At 43.1% G+C, this 19,057-nt stretch overlaps 1 protein-coding gene across 2 annotated transcripts in view; it reads left to right on the top strand.

Moving 5' to 3' along the window:
• Fam184b (family with sequence similarity 184 member B) overlaps positions 1–19,057 on the top strand; it is a 102,158-nt gene that overhangs the window by 48,564 nt on the left and 34,537 nt on the right. For both annotated transcript variants that reach the window (XM_034508205.2, XM_076938464.1), the window contains exons 2-6: positions 882–1,640; positions 2,382–2,517; positions 3,695–3,822; positions 4,652–4,855; positions 10,533–10,643. In XM_034508205.2, the coding sequence (XP_034364096.1) occupies positions 882–1,640; positions 2,382–2,517; positions 3,695–3,822; positions 4,652–4,855; positions 10,533–10,643 (1,338 nt within the window). The remainder of the gene's footprint in view (positions 1–881; positions 1,641–2,381; positions 2,518–3,694; positions 3,823–4,651; positions 4,856–10,532; positions 10,644–19,057) is intronic.

Raw genomic sequence — 19,057 nt, 5'->3', positions numbered from 1 at the left:
GCCTGGAACTCATTATGTAGACCAGGCTTGCCTCAAACTGACAGATCTTCCTTTCTACGGTTTTTTTTTTTTAAGTTTCAGTAAACAGATACCTGTTTTTCAGATCAGCCTCCTGGACATCATTCTCAATTTGTGGACTTTGCACTGGGTTCTAGGCCCCCCTTCTACACTCAACATGCCAAGCATCCTCTGCCTTTTTCCTGATCTTCTGAGGAAAGTGGTCAGTCTTTGTTATTGAGTGTGATTAGTAACTAGAAATTTTCATGTGCTCTGTCAAGTTTTAACCCCAGCACTCAGGAGGCAGAGGCAGGCTGCTCTCTGAGTTCAAGGCCAGCCTGGTCTACAGAGTGAGTTCCAGGACAGGTCTACACAGAGAAACCCTGTCAGGCAGGGTTCGTGGAGTAGGGGGTGTTAGGTGGGGGAAAGTGGGGGAAGGGCAATGCCAGGTTTTCTCAAATTAAGTACCTATTAAGTATATTGCTGGATTCAATCCTCTAAGATTTTACTGGATTTTTGCATCCCAGATCATTGTTTTATAACAAAGAGATCATATCACTTCTTTCTTTTCAAACCCTTCCATAGATTCCTACTGTACTCAGGAGATCCTTTACAAGGTTCCACCAAAGATTCTCTCCCAGATCTTTCTACATTGTTACTCCTTGACCTTGGTTCCACTCCCCTGCCTGTTTCACTTCCCTGCCTTCTTACTTCCTGGGTACCATTCCCAAAATGTCATCATTGCCACTTTGAAAATCCTTTTCTTAGGCACAGCGCATGGGAAAGGAACTCAGGGTCAACGTAAAGCATCTCTGGTCACAGTCAGCACCAGGTCCCAGGCACCACCTCCTTGCCCTAACTGTGCTGTCTCTGCTGTCCTGCAGGTAATTTATGCCCTCAATACCCGCCAGGATGAGGTAGAGGCCAGCGCGGAATCACTACAGGAAGTCCATCAGGAGGAGCTCCAGGATACAGCAGCTGAAACCAGGACCAGGCTCCTTCAGGATCAGGGCCGCACCAGTGAAGATGCAGAGGCCCTTCTGAAGCGCATCCAGACCCTGGAAAATGCCCTGGAACTGCAGAAGAGGCTGACGCAGGAGGCCCTGGCTGAGTCAGCCTCCTGTAAATTGGAGACCAAAGAGAGGGAGCTCCGGGTAGAGGCCGAGCATGCTGAACGAGTGCTGATACTTTCCAAGGAGATGCTGGAGCTCAAGGCTGATTATGAGAAAAGGCTCCAGCTGCTGACTAGCCACGAGGGTCCCCAGTGGGGCCAGCTATCCCAAGAAAGCCCTGATGCCACATCAGAGTCTGGCCACCGACCGGAAATGCACCAGGTCCTGCTGGAGGTGGAGCGATTGCGAGCTGAGAATAAGCAGCTGAGCCAGGATTATGCCCGCAAGGCAGAGGAGCTACAGGCCACCTATGAGAGGGAAAATGAAGCCATCCGTCAGGCCATGCAGCAGTCAGTCAGCGAGGCCCTATGGCAGTGGCAGGAGAAAGAGTCGGGTCTCCGAAAGAACTTCCAGGTTCAGGAGTCAGCCCTGCAAGCTCAGGTCAGGAAGCTGGAAGGGGACCTGGAGCATAGAGGGCGCAAGATAAGTGATCTGAAGAAGTATGCGCAGAGGTTGAAAGAAAAGATCCAGGTAAGGCCTCTTCTTCCTCCCCAAGGGCATAATAGGCAAAGTTGCTACTTCAAACACCCACCTCGAGCCAGGCACGCCACTTCCACCAAGGTCAGTATTATTTCTGGCATCAGTTCTCCCACATTCATTCAACAAGTATTTATTGAATACTTATTTTGGGCTAGTACTTAGTTTATGCTTAGGGGTTGTGCGGTGAGCTAGATGAGCGCTGTCCCCAGCCTCAGAGAGCACAAAGCTCTCCCTACAGGTTACAGATGAGAAGATAAACCTGGGAGGATTTAATGCCTAGCCCAAGTGGCAAAAAGTAACATTTTCAACTCTGGCTAGTCTAATTCTAAATTATTTTTAATGTTCTGTGCTCATTCTATGATAACTTGACTCTCCTAAAACCCTTAGGATATTTGAGTTCAAGGAGAGCAGACCCATTGATGAGCCAACTTTTGTAAGCCCCACAGAAGTACAGAAACCTATCTCTCAAAGCTACAGTTAGCATTTGTAATACTCTCCAAGTCATATATACTTTATATTAGCTTGTTCCTGTTCCAGCTGAAGAAGGGTTAAATAACTTTCCCAGGGCCACACTGCCATTAGAAGGTAAGTAGTGCTGATCCTCCCCCACCAGCTGCTAATTCTAGAGCCTCATGACCCCTGCTATACCCTCTCAGCCACCCTTCTAATCTAACAGCAGTTCTGTGCCCTCAGCATAGCCATCCAGAAAAGTAAGATCTCCCCTCTGTTTAGGATCTTGATGTGCAGCTAAGGGAGGCTCGGCAGGAGAACTTGGAGTTGAAGAGCACAGCAAGAAAACTCGGCGAGAAGTTGGCTATTGCCAAAGACAGACTGATGCTGCAGGAGTGTCATGTGACACAGAAAATGGGTGAGATGCCCCAGATTTATTCATTAAACATGCACGATTAGTGGCCAGGCTAGCTCTGGCTCCCAGGGATACTCTTAAGACCAAGGGAACAGAAATAGGGCCCTTGCATCTGACCTGCAGGGTAGGTGACTCAAAGGTGTCCTAGGCACTGGTGAACCAATACCAGCTCCTCACTGGAGCTGCCTGATATCTAAAACTCTGATGCAAAGAAGTTCCTTACTTTCCACAGTGACTGGACTTCCACTGTTTCTTCTTCATGAGTGACCAAGCTTTTGTATTTTTAACAGCATTTTGCAGAGTTCCATTACTGGGTCTTCCCAATAATTTTGCGAAGCAGGTGTTGTCATTCTCCCATATTACAGATGATGAGTTGAGGCAGAGGGAGGACCAATGACTGATTGAAGGTCGGCTAAGTGTCTGGTGATAAAAGCTAGTGTTTAGCTGTAAAAGTCTCTGACTGACTCTAAGTGTCTTTAACTAGGAGTCCACAACAAAAAGTTCTAGAAAGCTTGAGCTATGACAGGCTTGGTGGGAAAGGCAGGAAACATGGGTCCTGCCTTTGGGAAGCTTGAGAGATTGTTCCATGGCAGCCCACTCATGCTTTGGGATAGGGACGTGACCCAGGAAGCAGAGGACCAAGATGTCTGGGAAAAAAGAGAAACAATTTCTAGGCTGGAAGGGTGAAGAAGAGAGGTTTCTATTGGAAACAAAGGAGTGGTGAGGGATTAGAACACTGATGTTTAAACATAGGGCACAGGGAACAGAGAAAGAAAAAGAAGATAGCAGTTATAGTTTATCTATTATTTCTTTCCCTTAAAATTTCCATAAATAATTGTAAAATAAATGTCATAAATATACCTATGCTGGAGAACATGTTCAACTTTTTTTAACTCATACAAAATGAAATAACATTTTTTTATTCAGGAAAGGTGAATGTGGCCGTTATTTAAGCTCAGGATACTGAATTGAATAAAGACAAGAATTGAGCACAACAATTGAGCACACAAGACAGCACTGATCACACTTGAGGGCTATAGGCCTTCTAGCAGGCACCACACATGGAGTTCTTTATGTAGTAAAGCAAGATGTAGGTAAGCAAGATGGTTAATTAGCAGACCTGACTTCAGAAGGGCGTTGGCACGAACATCTCGGTTGATCTTGAAACTTACACTTGCAGATGACGTGAAGACTGAGGACGGAGTCCTGGGGAAAAAAGATGACCTGGAAGGCTGTAATCTCCTTCCTCAGCAGGAACCAGGCTTTCCCAACTTGTGTCACTGCGGGAATGGAGGCTCAGAAACACAGGTAGTGTCTGGTGAACACTGGAGGTGAAGTCACAGGAGGTTGGCATGAGCTTCAAGTAGAGGTCCTCCCCTTAACCACAGCAGAGCCGCTTGGAACCTCAAGCCCCACTATTCAGGGATAAACAAAGCAAGATCAGAGGTCTCACCAGTCTCTCTCTCTCTCTCTCTCTCTCTCTCTCTCTCTCTCTCTCTCTCTCTCTGTGTGTGTGTGTGTGTGTGTGTGTGTGTGTGTGTGTGTGTGTGTGTAAGGATGCTTTGCCTATGTTTATGTCTGTATACCACTTGCATGCAAAAATACCTGCAGAGTGTAGAAAGGGGCATTGTGTCTCCTAGAACTGTAGTTACAATGATTGTGAGACATCATATGGATACTACTGGGAATCAAACCTACGTCCTCTGGAAAAGCCACTACTGCGCTTAGCCACTAAGCCATCTCTCCAGCTCCCACCACCAGCACCACCACTGGTTTCTTGCCAGGTCATTCAAATTTAGGAGAACAAAAATGCAGCATAATTTCCCCAAATTTGTATTTATCAAAGAAAATAGACATTGTTTAGCTCCTGTTTCTACTCAAAACAAGCAATGTATTCCTTAGAAACTATAGTGTGTGCTAGAACATCCGATTCTGTGACCACTACAGTGTTGTACAGATCTCTTTTCCAGTGTCATACACAGTGAAATGTCTCACAAATATCAAATATATATATAGTCTTGTGAGATGCTTCACACCTCCTGATCCTTGCTATGAAATCAGAATATAAATGTGTAGAAGAGACATGGACCTCATTCCCCCCAGCAGTCTGCTGACGAAGTTTTATTTCCCTTAACAGACCAAGAAAGAGGCAAGTGGTGACATGGATCGCATGAAGCAGCAATATGAAGAAGACCTTCGTAAAGTCAGACATCAGACTGAAGAGGAGAAGCAGCAGCTCCGAGAGCAGCTGGGGCAGCGTCTGGACGACTTGGTGAAGAAGCACACCATGGAAATGAAGTCGGTGCGCTCCTCTGTGGAGGTGGAAAGACAGAAGCTGAAAGTGAGCATGTTTGCAGAAACCGCACTGGGGTTTTGCATTCTCCCACCCCCTTCCAGTTTCCCTTTCCTCTTTTGTTACCCAACTATTTACTGTGCTCCTAGTCTGTGCACGTCGAGGCTGGCACTCTTACGACAGGTAAAGAAAATGGTCACTGCTTACAGGGAGCATAGGTCTCTTGGGGATGATAATAGGAAACAACCTGACAGGCGCACACGAGCTTCTGGGGAGCAGGATTGTATCATGTGACATTTTACTTAAGAAAATTCTCCAGGCAGTGGTGGCCCACGCCTTTAATCTCAGCACTTGGGAGGCAGAGGCAGGTGAATTTCTGAGTTCGAGGCCAGCCTGGTCTACAGAGTGAGTTCCAGGATAGCCAGGGCTACACAGAGAAACCCTGTCTTGAAAAACCAAAAAAGAAAAAAAAAAAAAAAAGAAAAAAGAAAAACCAAAAAAGAAAAAAAAAAGAAAAAGAAAATTCAACTCAGCTTACGGGACCAAAACAGAGAAACTCCACTAACTGAAAACTTGGGGCTTCAATACTTCTTCAACCCTAATTCTGACTCTGCTGCCCACTGGAAGTTATTTACCTGCTCCCTCCCACCTATTCTCAGAAATTCTGCATATCCAAAATATCCATAAATGGATAGTGATAACAGAACTCTTACAGAAGGGAATCCTATGAAGAAGCAAAGCATCTGCTAGCATCCTGCCTTAGTTTCTGTGTGCTAACCTCACACAGATGAGACACCTTTCCACAGAGAATGTGTGGGAGGGAGCCTCCTCTCCTCCTAGCTGGAAAAAGCATGTCACATGCATGAGGACTGTAGGAAAGAGTACTCAGAACTCAGAAAGCTGAAGCAGGAGGATCATGAGTTCAAGGCTATACTTGGAGACCCTGCTTCAAAAAAGGATGCGGTATAAATCAATATTATTATGAACATGGGTAAAGATGTATTTGATTATGAGGTAAATGTCTGTGTGATTCAAGAAGTACCTGTGTTGAGTGTTCTCTGAAAGATAATCAGATATCACTGTAGGTCAGTGCTATGCATTAGTTAAAAACAGTTAAGTATTCAATAAATATATATTGAATAAATAAATATGATCGTGTGAAACACCCATTCTATCCCTAGGCCTCGGCTTTGACTCTTCCACAAGCTCTGTGACTGTGAGCCTTAACCTCTCTGAAGGCTGAATTCTAAAACAGTGTTTGTTGTGCACATTTAAATATGGTGTTACATGTGAACCTTTTGCTGGGTGTATAGTGTGCAGACACAGTTCAACAGATATCAGCTACTGCTAATTACCATGTGTTTTGGACAGCATGTGAAATAAAAATATTACAGGGTACTAATTATATTTCCCATTGAGTGCTCAAAAACACATTGAATCTTTGCAGTGTTAGACAGTAAGAAACTGAATCTAGAGGCTCGGTGTATCTTTCAGATGGATACTGGGTACAAGAGCTTCGGCTCAAACCCAACAGCCTGTCACCAAAGCCTGTGGCTCCCCACCTTCCCAGGGAGAAGACAGTCATTCTGAAAGGATTTTTCATCTGAGCTTCTGTGAGCTGTACATATCCAATCTTCAGACAAACAGACTAACACTCCATCCTGGGCCTGCATCACCAGGAGGCACAGTCACTTTTTCAAGCTGCAGGTTGCCCTGGTAACCTGATGGGAAAATCTGGCTCTCAGTGTGCACATCTTGCTTCAACCTTAATCAGGTCACGAGTCCATTTGGGAAATATGTCACACAGAAATAAACCATGTTTAGCTCCTGGCATTGTTTTACTTCTTATCCATATTTGAATTGGGGAATATAGATACTATAAAAGAGGCAACATGGGTTAGGGCAAGGCAAAGACTTGGAGAGGCTTCCAAGGTTTATGAGCTAAAAATAGTCACAGTTATCCCTGTAGCATTAAAATTGCTTTATTTCTTTGAGTCTTTGGCATGGGTAGAGTGCACATCCTAAATACTACCCTTACCTAAAGGAGCATACGGCAGGACGGCCTGGAAGACTGAATGCCTTTCCTGGTCACAAGACTAGAGGACATTCTCAGGCTATCTTGCCAGATGGAACTTAGTGCATATCCTGTAATTAACATTTGCACACAGTGGTTGTTTGGGAAGGAAAGGAAACAGATTCATGGAGCTGTCCCAAGATCTGTTTAACATTGTCTGCATTTCTCATCTCATTTGTACCAGTTAAGATTCCTTCCGAGGCTCATAGATCCTTTGGGCAGTTTAGCAGGAATTTAATATAGGCTGGTAGGTACTTTTCTGTAAATTCAGGGGAATGTACTTGGCAGCTACCAAACAGATGCTAATGTCCCAACTCCACTGAACAACATTAAGTGATATAGCTGTGTCCTACTTGTGTGTTCAGTCTGACTGTCTATATTTATAATACATAAATATACAGCACTTATATTTTATTTGATGCTTAAGCATACTACCTTGATATTTTTATCTTCCTATCATTTGCTGACTGTTCCCACTTTTACTGTTTGTTTTTGAAACACGGAATATTTTCGGTATTCTATTTTATCTCCACTTTTGACTTCTTATGCCTTGTTTTTGCTGGTGGAAATCTCATGCTTGCACTAAGAATAATATGAATCTTGGGACTGGAGAGATGGCTCAGTGGTTAAGAATAATATGAATCTTTAAATTTTTCACAGCCTTTTCCAAATGATGTATTTCTTTACATATAACATATATATATTATTTATATATTATATAATATATTATATATTATTTACATTTCAGATGCCATCCCCTTTCCCCATTTCCCCTCCCTAGAAAGCCCTATCCCATTCCCCCTTCTCCTTTTGCTTTTATACATTTTTTAAAAATGTTAATCAAAGGCTTTATAAGTTTGGTAATGCTCAATCAGAAGTGTAACCCAATACCCAACCTAGATATATAAACTATCTTTGACTGGTGGAGACACGTGAACATCTGCCTCCATGGCCCCCCTCTCTTTCTCTCTCTCATCACCTAGCTTCACCCTTCTTGTTAAAATAAAACTTTTCTCTCAAAATGCAATTAGAGCATAGTTATTCCTAATTGTACCGGTGAGGTACAAGATAGTCCTAGTACCCAGTCCATCATTTTGTTGACTAACCAGAACCTCTGTCAAAATGATATTTTTCTTAACATATGAAGCCCTTATAGTAATATTTTTCATTTCTTCTTCCCTGCCCTCTGGATGTTTGCTCTCATACAGCTTACTTTACACTATAAATTCTATGGTGCATTCCTTTTGTATTAAAATAAGTTTTTTGTGACATGGTCTATGTCATCTTGGTTGCCCTGGAATTTGGGATGTAGACCAGGCTAGTCTTAAACTCACAGTGATCTGCCTTCCTCTGCCTCTCAAGTGCTGGAATTAAAGGTGTGTGCCATTATGCCTGGCCTACCAGAAGACAGAAGCTGTCAGACTCCCTTGAGCTAGAGTTATAGGCAGTGGTGAGGCTCTCAGTGAGGGTTCTGAGAATGGAATTCTGCTGCTTCGTAAGAGCAATACATGCTTGAACCACTGAGCTAGCCCATTTATAAATATGTTTTGACATTTTACGTGTGTGTTTGCCCCTTGTACACTTGTATGTTATCCCAGGAATGGAGCCTCGGGCCCAGCACGTGCTCACTTTACCACTGAGTGGAATCCCTGGTTTTATTTTTACTCTGTATTTAGAAATAGCATCTCATTTTGTTGCCATGCTGGTCTTGAATTCACTCTGTAACCAAGGAGGGCCTTGAATTTGTGGTCAAGAGATTTGGCCCCTTGACTTTGGATCAAAATAAACCTTTTCCCTTTATAACTTAGTCATTGGCATTGCATTGTGTTGTTAGCAACAGAAAACAGACTTAGGACAGAGTGGCTCCTCCATTTGTCTTCCCCTTCCTTCATGCCTGCCTTCCCCACCTTTGTTTATTTAAAGTGGAGGAGGTTTTGTTATGTAGCCCAGGCTGCCTTCCAACTCCTGCTTGAGCTTCCTGTGATATCAGGAGTACACCACAACTCGTAGCTGTTTCTTTCCTTAAATTACCAATAACTGTGGATAGTGTAGACAAAAAGACAGGAAGAAAGACTCACTCTTGCTTGTGTCCTGCTCCTATAGCTGTGGGATTTGCTCCCTGTAAAACCTACTGCTGGGTACATAAGAGTTCTGTGGAAATCGAATTCAGAAAAGCACTCTGAAGTTGACCAACCCCCAGTGTGCGGACTCCCCTTCTCAGGGGTGATTTGACTCATGCGTTTGAAAGCATTGGTCCCTTTCCTTGTATCCTTGATCTTGTGGTTGCTTTCCCCATCTACCTGAGGAGGGAGAACATGCATGCTTCTGTTGAAATCCCCCAAGGTCACTTTGAGCTGAGCAGAGCTGAGCACATTGTTTTCTGTCCCCCTGCCCTCCGCACTCTGGTGACTCAGCTCTCTCTCACAGTAGCCCACATGACCCTGAGTTTATTAATGCTGAAAGTTGTTGCTGACATCAGTTGACATCTCCACCTGTAGGGGTTTGATTTTTCACTCTAGGGCCATCTGTCAAGGCACCAGCGGAAACTCTGATTGATGATATGCACCAGAAAGGTGTGCTGCATAATGTTAAAATGTGCCTTTCCTTTATGACAAAAGTCATTACGGCTAAGTGTTTTGCAGTGTCTTGGCAGACTTAGTTTCCAGACCAGTAAGCATAATAAGCTGGAATTTGTCCAATAAAATCTTCTTTGAATGAGGAGCTAATTAGTGAAATTATTATGAGAGAGAGAGAGAGAGATGAGAGACAGAGAGAGAGAGACAGACAGAGAGACAGAGAGAGACAGAGAGAGAGAGGAAGAGAGGAAGAGAGGAAGAGAGAGGAAGAGAGAAAATGAGAATGTTTTGCTAAGGGATTCAGATAGTATCTTAATTTTTTTTTCAACTTAAAGGGTAATTTACATATTGTCTTTAAGAAGCAAGCACTCCCAAACAGAAAATCCTGAAGAAGACAACATGGGTTGACTGCCTTTTCCTCTCCTCTTAATACTTAGAAACTTTCTCCATAAACTAAGCCATACTGGAAAAGCAAGGCATCCCTAGGAATGATTACACGCTTACACGCTTGTTTATTGAGCTGTTATTGTGCTAAGCATGTAACATGTAACACAGCCCAACACAGGAGGAAATGTGCTCAATACGACACAGCTAGGGTGCTGCACTGTTTCTCATGTGTTCTCCACTGTGCTTCGTACTGATACTGGAAGGCTGTGGGAGGCGCTGTGAAGGAGACATCATTCTAGCTACAGTATGAGTCCTGTTGAGATAGGGAGATGCCATGAAAATGTAGCTGGGTGGTTTTTGTTGGCTTGTCTTGTTTTTTATTTATGGGACACTTGGAACATTCCTTTTCTTATTTGATGCTAGAAAATGTTAGAGAAGGCTCCACGTGCCACCTCCTACTCCATCTGGATTGCTCCAGGCTATGCAATGAGTTAACACTTGGTTTCTGTTGATTGACTATGTACTTCAAAGTCACGTGTTCTTTCAGCATTTTATTCTACTATCATGTGTTCTTACAGCATTTTATTGTATGAGTTTCTTTGATCTCCTTCAGAAATAAGGCAAAGTGTGAATGCTTAAGTGGCCTGTTTTCCTACATTCTGTGGCTAATCCTCTAACCCTCATTTAGGAAGTCGAAGCTCAATTGGAAGAAATGAAGACAAAATCCGAAAGGGAAATAAAGCAGCTAGAAGACGAGAAAGCTGCCCTCAGTGCGAAGCTGCAGAATGCTCTACTTGAGGTAAATCTTAAAAACTCACTGCTTGGGAATGGAGGTTGTGACCCCTGGGAGTTTCTGGCTAAATGGGATCTGGAGGTTCACCACCACCTCCCTGTGTCCTCTGAACAAAATAAAGGACATCCAGCCAGGCAGGAAGGCTGTCTAGGGGTGAAGGGAGGTGGCCCATAAATTTAGCTGCAAGTCACGGGGTCTGATTTATAGTCTTAGACAAAGAAGCCTTTAGGGCCTTGTATAAAGGTGGGAAGTGAGAGGCTGCTGCTGACTCTGGAGCTAAGTGACTGCAGGGTTGGTGACTCTTCCTGTCCTTCTGCTCCAAGGTGCATTGTCACCTTTGTGGGTCTGAGGCACCCTTGACTTCCCTGCCCCCTTCTCTTATAACAAGTATATTCAAATTGTATTACTGTATTGATAGATTAAATGTAACCCAAGCTAACAATGATTTTTCTTTCAACTTTTAAATGAAATTAAAGCACAGGTTCTTAATGGTACTGAGAATTGGTGGAAGAGGCTGGTAACAGGTTCTAAGAGACATTTTGGAACCTGGTTAGACCAAAATGTATATAGAGGTCTCTTTTTCCTTGCCATCCATCAAACCTCAAAGAGACTTGTGTTGTGCCCTCAGGCCCTGGCCATGTACCACAACCCCTAGGGAGCAAACCTATGGCTTGGGGGGGGGGGGAACGACTCAAACTACTGCGTTACACACCTAATAACCCTGAGTACTTTCAAGACCTCAAGAGTCTGTATGCCCTGACTAAGCCCCATTATTTTAGGATTTCAAGATGCCTTTGAAAGGATCTCTGCAGAGATGCATTGTGAGGCCTCGCTCTCCTCATTTCTCCCCCTTTCTCCCCAATGTTCCTTCTATGTCTCCCTCCCTCAGTGTCTCCCACCTTCTTAGTGCTCCAGTGACTACTGTGCTCTGCAGAGCTTAAAGTGGCTTTATCTATGTATGTGACACCAGCGGGCACCATAAAAACTGGCTTACCTAATAGAACTGTTTCCTTAACCAGGAGACTGAGTTGTTTTGCATGTATTAACTCTTTCTGCCCCCAGCCATCTTATATCATAGATGCTATTATTATCTCTAATTTGAAATTGAGGAAACAGAGACCCAGAGAGAAGGTAAATCTACTCCCAATGCATAATCAGTAAGTAGCATGCATGAGATTCACACTCTGGGAATGTTGCTCTCTACTCTTCATCTGGTAGTCGGTGCTACAGCTCTGTGTCACCTCTAGTGACTGAGGATCAGTCAGGACCCGAATGACTGCTAGTCATAAGCATGACCATGGACAGAGCTGCTTTCTGTAAGTGTGGCTTCAACTTTTTTGACCACACTAATGCTGCTAAGCACTCTTCAGGCCTGGAGATGGAAACCGCCTTGGAGCACACCCTGTTAGTCTGACAGGTGGACTTCACACACATGCCACCTCCCAAGCCGTCTCCAAAAAAGGGAGAGCAATCCCACCAAAGGGGGAGTTTTAGACTTTTATCGGCTGGATTTAGTTAGATAGGAGAATATTAAGGAAAAAGGAACTGCTCTAAGCAATATGACGACGACTAATAATAATAATAATTAATAAAATATTGTTTTACTATTGTGAGCAAAATCTTTTTGCAGGAGCTTTTGGTCGTTAAGATGTTAGGATATTGTGATTAAGCTGCTCTGCTGAGATAATGGTCACATGATTTCAGTTTCCATGTCCCCAAAGGGACCTATTCCCACATGGGTTGTCTATCTTGGTATCTTAGGTGACTCATCTTGGGCCGGTTTAACATCTCCCAGGTCTCTCATTCTCAACCCCAGTCCCTTCCTAAGCCCACTCTTACAGACACTCATGTCATGTCACGTGGATCCTCTGGCTCAAGCCTGGCTGTCTCTTCCCTGCTTTCTACACAATGTCGTGGTCAAGACTCTCAGAATGGTATACATCAGTAGATTCCTTAGAGGTGTTCCATAAATCGTTACAGGCTATGTTTGCATTGCGGTCCATGTCCATGGTGCCAGCTGCTTGGAGCTAAGGTGTGGTGACTGCTTAAGCCCTGGAGTTTAAGAACAACCTGAGCAACATAGTTAATATCCTGGCTCTTAAAATAAAACATGACAAGACAAAATGACAACAATAAAAAAGAACTATTTTATATTTCATAAACTTAGAAAATATACACTCTGAAGGTTTCTGCAATAAGATGGCCCATTCCTTCCTCCTGAAAGTCTGCAATCCCTATTTTTTTCCAATCTTGGTTCAACCTAACTCACCACCAATCACTACTCCCCAGACTCTCCCAACCCTGACTACTGTCATGTGTCCAGCCACCAGTTGGAGCCTTATGTCGTGCATCCATCCTTCTGTCACTGGAAATTTGGTGTTCCTTCATGGTTGACAAATTATACGGAGAGGATTTGGGGTCCCCTATTTGGATTCTTAGTCTCATTAATGAAACAAATTTAAAATAAACTCAAATGGAAGCTGAAGAACAACTTTATTAAAGTTTAAAAGAGAAAAGCCCCAGGACAGGCAAGCTGCAAACCACAGAAGCTGCCAGGAGAAGACCAGAAGAGAAGGCAAACAGCCAGACCAGTTAAGCTGGTGGATGCATAGTGGGTGAGCAGCCACAGGACAGGAAGCCGTGCTTCAAAGAAAGAGTAAAGAACCTCAAAGTATCAGAGCAAGCACACTTACCATTCTGGCCTGCATCTGAAAGAAAGACAGAAAAACAGAACAGTTGCACCTTTCAGATTCAGGCCTCAGACAGGTGGAGTGACAGATTGTGGCTTCTTGTAAAGACTGTGTCATGGGAGAGACTAAGCAGGAATTCTGGAAAAGAACAGTATCTCATTAAAGGAAAAATTATTTTATTTATCTCTTTAGTATGACTCAATGTGAGCCTGCCTTCCTAGGGGTGGTTCCTTAGCCAGGCAATTGTCCCAACACAACTGGAATACTAGCCCCTCACCTGGGCCAGAGAGTCCTTAACCGGCTTTTATTGCTACTCTAACACTACCTATCCTTCCCCCACTCTACTTGCTAATCTTGCTTCTTAGAATTCCCTTTCCTACCCGTGCTCCTGGCAGACCCCTACCCAACCTTTCATGGCCTTGAAGTTGCCGGCCTTCCCAAGCCAGAATGTATTGCTTCAAATTCTATAAAGTACTACCTGCATCACTGTGGGTGTCATGAGGAGGAAAAGATCTAATATAACCAAAATGTTGTCTTAGTGACTTTTATCTTGCTGTGATAAGACAACATGACCAATGCAACTTACAAAAGAAAGTGATTATCTAGAGCTTATAGTTACAGAGGGTTAGAGTCAGTGACAGTCACACTGGGATCATGGCAAGAGCAGAAACTGAGACCTTACATGTTGATCCACAAAGCACAAGACACAGGGAACTAATTAGGAAAGGTGTGGGCTTTTAAAGCCTCAAAGCCCACCCTAGTGGCACCTCTCCAACAAAGCCACATCTCCTAATCCTTCCCAAACAGTTCTTCCAACTTGGCACTAAATATTCAAATACATGAGCCTATAGGGACCATTCTCATTCAAACCACCATAAATATTTGCATATGTTACTGGCATAAATACACTATTAACCGTGGCATTTTGTTGTTTACATGTCTCCACCAGGTTTGCTATGGTTATCAACCTGTATCTCCCTCAAAATGAGAGGCTTAAAGACAGCAACCATTTTCATTATCATATAGTCTGTCCCTTACTCTACTCCTTCCCTTTCCTTCTTGTGCCCATGGTGGTGTATGACAAATATGAGAGCCACTCAGGCTTGCTACCGGTGTTTGAGCTTCTCTTATGGCTATTGGCCTCATTTTCCTGAGAGTCTGCAGGGAAAAACAATCTGCTTAATTGACAAGTAACAGTTAGTTGGCTGGTGATTATCACCACAATGAAAGCTTTAAACTTTAATGGTGCCTTCTAGACAGCTATGTACTTCCTCAATCTAATCTAATACTTATGTGCCTTAGGCATATGATAACTTTTGTCTCTCTTTTTTTTTTTTCCTTTCTTTATTAGAAAAAGAGAACAAAAACAAAGCAGGCCTTCCAAGATGTTCCCAGATATGTGGGGTTTTCTCATTCATTTTCTAAGTTATCGCTTCCTCCTTGTGTCATGTGGTTGCTTATGAATGACATGGCTTTAATTCTTCCCCTCCTCCATCTCCCTCTCATGGGTAGCTGCTTAGATTTAGGCTGGCTACCCTGGATTTCTTCTTTTAAACTCTAATGAAACGGTCCACAAGCTTTCCTCTGTCTGTCCTTAAATTCTTCCATTAATGAGATTAAGAATCCCTAGAAGGGCCCCCAATTTTCTAGTTAACATGTGGTACACTAGGTAGGCCTCCCAAAATTTTCCAGTCACCATCTTGGCAAGGTCTCCCCTGAGAATTGGTGACAGGACTGGTGCCTGGAGGACTGGGTGATAACATGCTGGACACCAAGGTACACAGAAATGGGCAAAGAGAGTCTGGGGTGGGGGCCAGGGATCAAGACTCAGGCTTTGTTATATGCTATTCTCCTACCTGGAGTCTGAAGTGTGCTAAAAACCCGGAGCAGTAATTAACTAAGTAACACCAAAGGTGTGGCTTTCTATGGTTCCTGCTGCCAAAATAGGAACCAAGAGTTATTCTAGTCAGGACTTTATTTATCAACTCCAAGGGAAAGCCCAACTTGCCTGGGAAAGTCTTGGAAGGGCACTGTTTTATTTCATTCTCCTTTTCTAATGAAGAGAAGAAGAGACAAAAGTTATCACAGGTCCAAGGCACATAAGTATCAGGTTCCTTCATTTCCTTTCAGAAAAAAATGTATGGGGTAAAATGACAGCATAGAAGAAGTGACAGAGGAACTGAGAGAATTGTGTCCAGGAGGCACTAGCAAGTTATGAACCGTAGCCAACTAAGTGTAACTTGTTGACTGAGTTCTACCTGTGAAGTATATGTGAATGTTAACAGAGTGCCACATTGTGCCTCTTCTGTGAGTTAATGTTATGTCTGGGGAAGGCGTGTTAGAATCTTAAGCCCCAGTCCCGAGAAGGAGGCCTTATTTGGGAATATAGACTGGGTAGAAGCAATCTGTTGAAGTCACATTGGATTAGAGTGGGTCCTAGGTTCAATGACTATTGTCCTTAGAAAAATGGTTCTTAACCTGAGATTGCCATCCCTTTGGCAAACCTCTACCCCCCAAAATATTTACATTGTGATTCATAAAAGTAGCAAAACTTTTGAAGTTATAAAATAGCAATGAAAATAACTTTATTGTGGGTTTCAGCATTAGGAAGGTTGAGGACCACTGCCTTAGAAGAACGCTACATAGAGACAAATACTTACAGAAGGAAGCCAGCTGACCATGGGCAAATAGTGTCTGAGAACCACTGCCTTAGAAGAAGGCCATGTGAAGACAAATACTTAGGGAAGGAAGCCAGCTGGCCACTGGCAGATATTAGAATAATGTGTCTGGTAAAACAAAGAAAAGCTAGGATTGCCAGCAGCCTAGATGATGGATAGGCTGGGCAGGTTCACCCTCAGAGTTTGAAAAGGGAACCAGTCCAGCCAGCACTTTGCCTTCAGACATCCAGGCTCCAGAGCTAGACTAGAATACATTTCTATTGTTTAAGCCAAGAACCAGTGGAAATTCATCACTGCAGTCCTAGGCAAATGATACAGCTTTCTACAAATGCAACTCACGGGACCAGGCTCCACCCTTAGGTGTACCTGCAAGTGACATCAGCAAGATTGCTGTGACAGGAAATAGAAACAGGGGTGTGCAGGGAGGGCTGGGGGCTATTATTGTGGTTGGTGCTGGATGAATTTGAGGCTCCCTCCCCCACATTTTCCCCTCTGCTAGGCCGCCTGCTCAGAAGGACATTAATCTGACAGGCTTTTTTCTTTTTGAAGCCACAAGGATAATTCCTCCGAACTCCATTTCCTTCATGGTTTCTGCAAATGGATTTTTTTGCTGATTTTCTTCTCCCTAAGCACTTGGCACTGCTGAGGGGGCACATAAAAAAGACTGCTAACGTCAGCACGTCTCACTGGGGATGTAGATGGGCTGGAAAGGAAAAGAGAAATGTCCCTAATCAATGCACAAAAATATAAAAGTTATCTGGCTCTCTACCATACCACAACTTAAATTCTAGGGCTGTGCCTCCATTCCCTGTTGAGGTGCCTTATGTTGTTGAATAAATTCCTCTAGCCTTAAAACCTGAAACAGAAGACAAGAGAACCCAAGTGATAAAACACAGCTTCCTGGATGTGGTCATTAATCCGGGACTCAGCTCCCCTGGGTCAGTTAGACACATTCTAAGCAGGATGCTGCAAAAGTCATTCCCAATTAGCAGCTCGCTTGGTTCTAGAAAAAGACGAGCCAGTGAACAGCATTCTGCATTTTCTTCTCAAGTTATCTAAATAAATCTCTATACTAGATCACTAGAGTGATTTTTCTTAGCCAGGTGATTGGCCTATCCAACTGAATTAATTCTTAAAGGAGTTAATCTACACAGAGACAGCTTCAATTCTGTTAGCAGGTAGATAACAGCTTTCTCCCTAATGGGTCTCCAGTGCTACTATAACAGAGTAAGCCTTAGTTAAACATATATTACCAGAAAAAAAAAACATATACCAAGAATCAAGTGGCTGCGGGTTGAATAACATTTGGACCGGAACTGGTCAATTATAAAGCCCTGTTTCCATCTTTGACTTCATTAGAGTCTTGATCAATCTATTTTATAGAGGAGAAAAATGGAGATGAGAGTAGCTAGGTGATTCCCATATCCCTGGCATATGAGCCAGGAAGCAACCACTGGAGTTGACCTTGTCATGTTCTTAGTGTATAACACCCTCAAACCTTGCGGGGAAAATAGGCCTCAACTCTTTTGGGATTCAAGTGAGCAGGACTTTCTCTGTTGCCTCTGGTACCTGACTGGCAGAGAACCTTTCAGCAGCCTGTCTGTCCTTATGTCATGCTAGAAAAGAAGCCTGAAGAACCAGAGACTATGTCTTCCCCAGGGTGGGTACTTCCTGCTCTCCTGCTGTCCTCACCCACTCTGCCTGAGAAACCTGGAGATGTTCTTATTCTTCCATAGTTTCTTAGCAACTAGCCTTATTACCCAGCATTCAAGAGAATAATTCCCACACACAGCTGATCTCTTCACAGGTTCTATCCAGGATTGCTAAGAAAAGTTGCTCCTCGAATAGTCTAGTATTTCTCAGTTCCTCTGGGTGATTGCTGCAGGAAGGTAGAAGAGAAATGTCTGGGTTCCTCACTGATAAGATTAGATTTAAAATAAGGCAGATAATCTAGAGATGAAACACCAATACAGTTTAGGAAGACAGTGTAGCATGCTGTATTTTTGAGAGAAAATACAAACACATGGGTATCAGCATATAACCAGGTTGATGAACAAGAATCCAACAGCGTCAGTCACCAGTACATAAGCTAGTACTGTCATTGCAATTCAAGATGTCTCTATTTCGATAATTGGCTTTTTTTTTTTTTTGGTAGAAAATATTTTGATGTGGGGATGGACTATGCCCTGTCAGATGAATCTAGTTCTACTCACCAAGTAAGAGTAGTACACCCTCCAAAACAAAATGTCTCCAGACACCACCAGATGTCTCCTAGGGAAAAAAAAAACTGCCCCAGTCGAGAACTACTGTTACAGATTCTATAGCAAATCCTAGAGAAGTTAAAAGTACAAGTACGTGGGAAGGGATGTAAGTTAGCTCGACATAAAACCCAGCCGCCATCTGACCTCATTAATCTTAGTCCTGGACTAAGCTCAGCTTCTACGTGGAGGTGCAGTCTTCTATGACATAGAGTTGCAGGACACATCTCCACAATGTCAGTTTTACTTGATTTAATTCATTATGTACGTCATTCATTTATTCATCATGAACTATCTAGGAGGTGCTGGCTCCTGAGCTGGATGGGGTAGTAGAAGAGTGTAAAGCAAATACCTTTAAAATAAAATAGACCCTTCGTAATACAATTAAACATCTCATCGTCATGATTTCTACTAGGCAAATATTTTGCGCCTTGAAGGTGTTACATTCTCTTTCAAATAGTTTTCTTTTTCAAAATGCAATTTGTGAGCATAGTATAGAATTCTCAGTATGACTGAAAATTTTCCTCGATCCCATGTTTCTTAGCTCAGGATAACTACATGTTTTATGTCCTTGTATATCTTTCTAGAGATGTAATGTGTGTATGCTCACTTAATTGTGAATATAGTTTTCACCAACCATAGCATATTTTTGTTGGTCTGCTGGGTTTTTTGTTGTTGTTGTTGGGTGGTTTTTTTTTGGTTTTGGTTTTTGTTTTTCTTTATATACCTGGAATTTATAGCACATCAATACATGACATGTTACAGATTCGTTTTTTTTTTAAAGCAACTTGTTT

Source organism: Arvicanthis niloticus, chromosome 7, assembly GCF_011762505.2.
Source record: "Arvicanthis niloticus isolate mArvNil1 chromosome 7, mArvNil1.pat.X, whole genome shotgun sequence".
NCBI lineage: Eukaryota > Metazoa > Chordata > Mammalia > Rodentia > Muridae > Arvicanthis > Arvicanthis niloticus.
The sequence above is the reverse complement of the archived record's forward strand: the minus strand, read 5'-3'. Positions and strand labels throughout refer to the sequence as shown.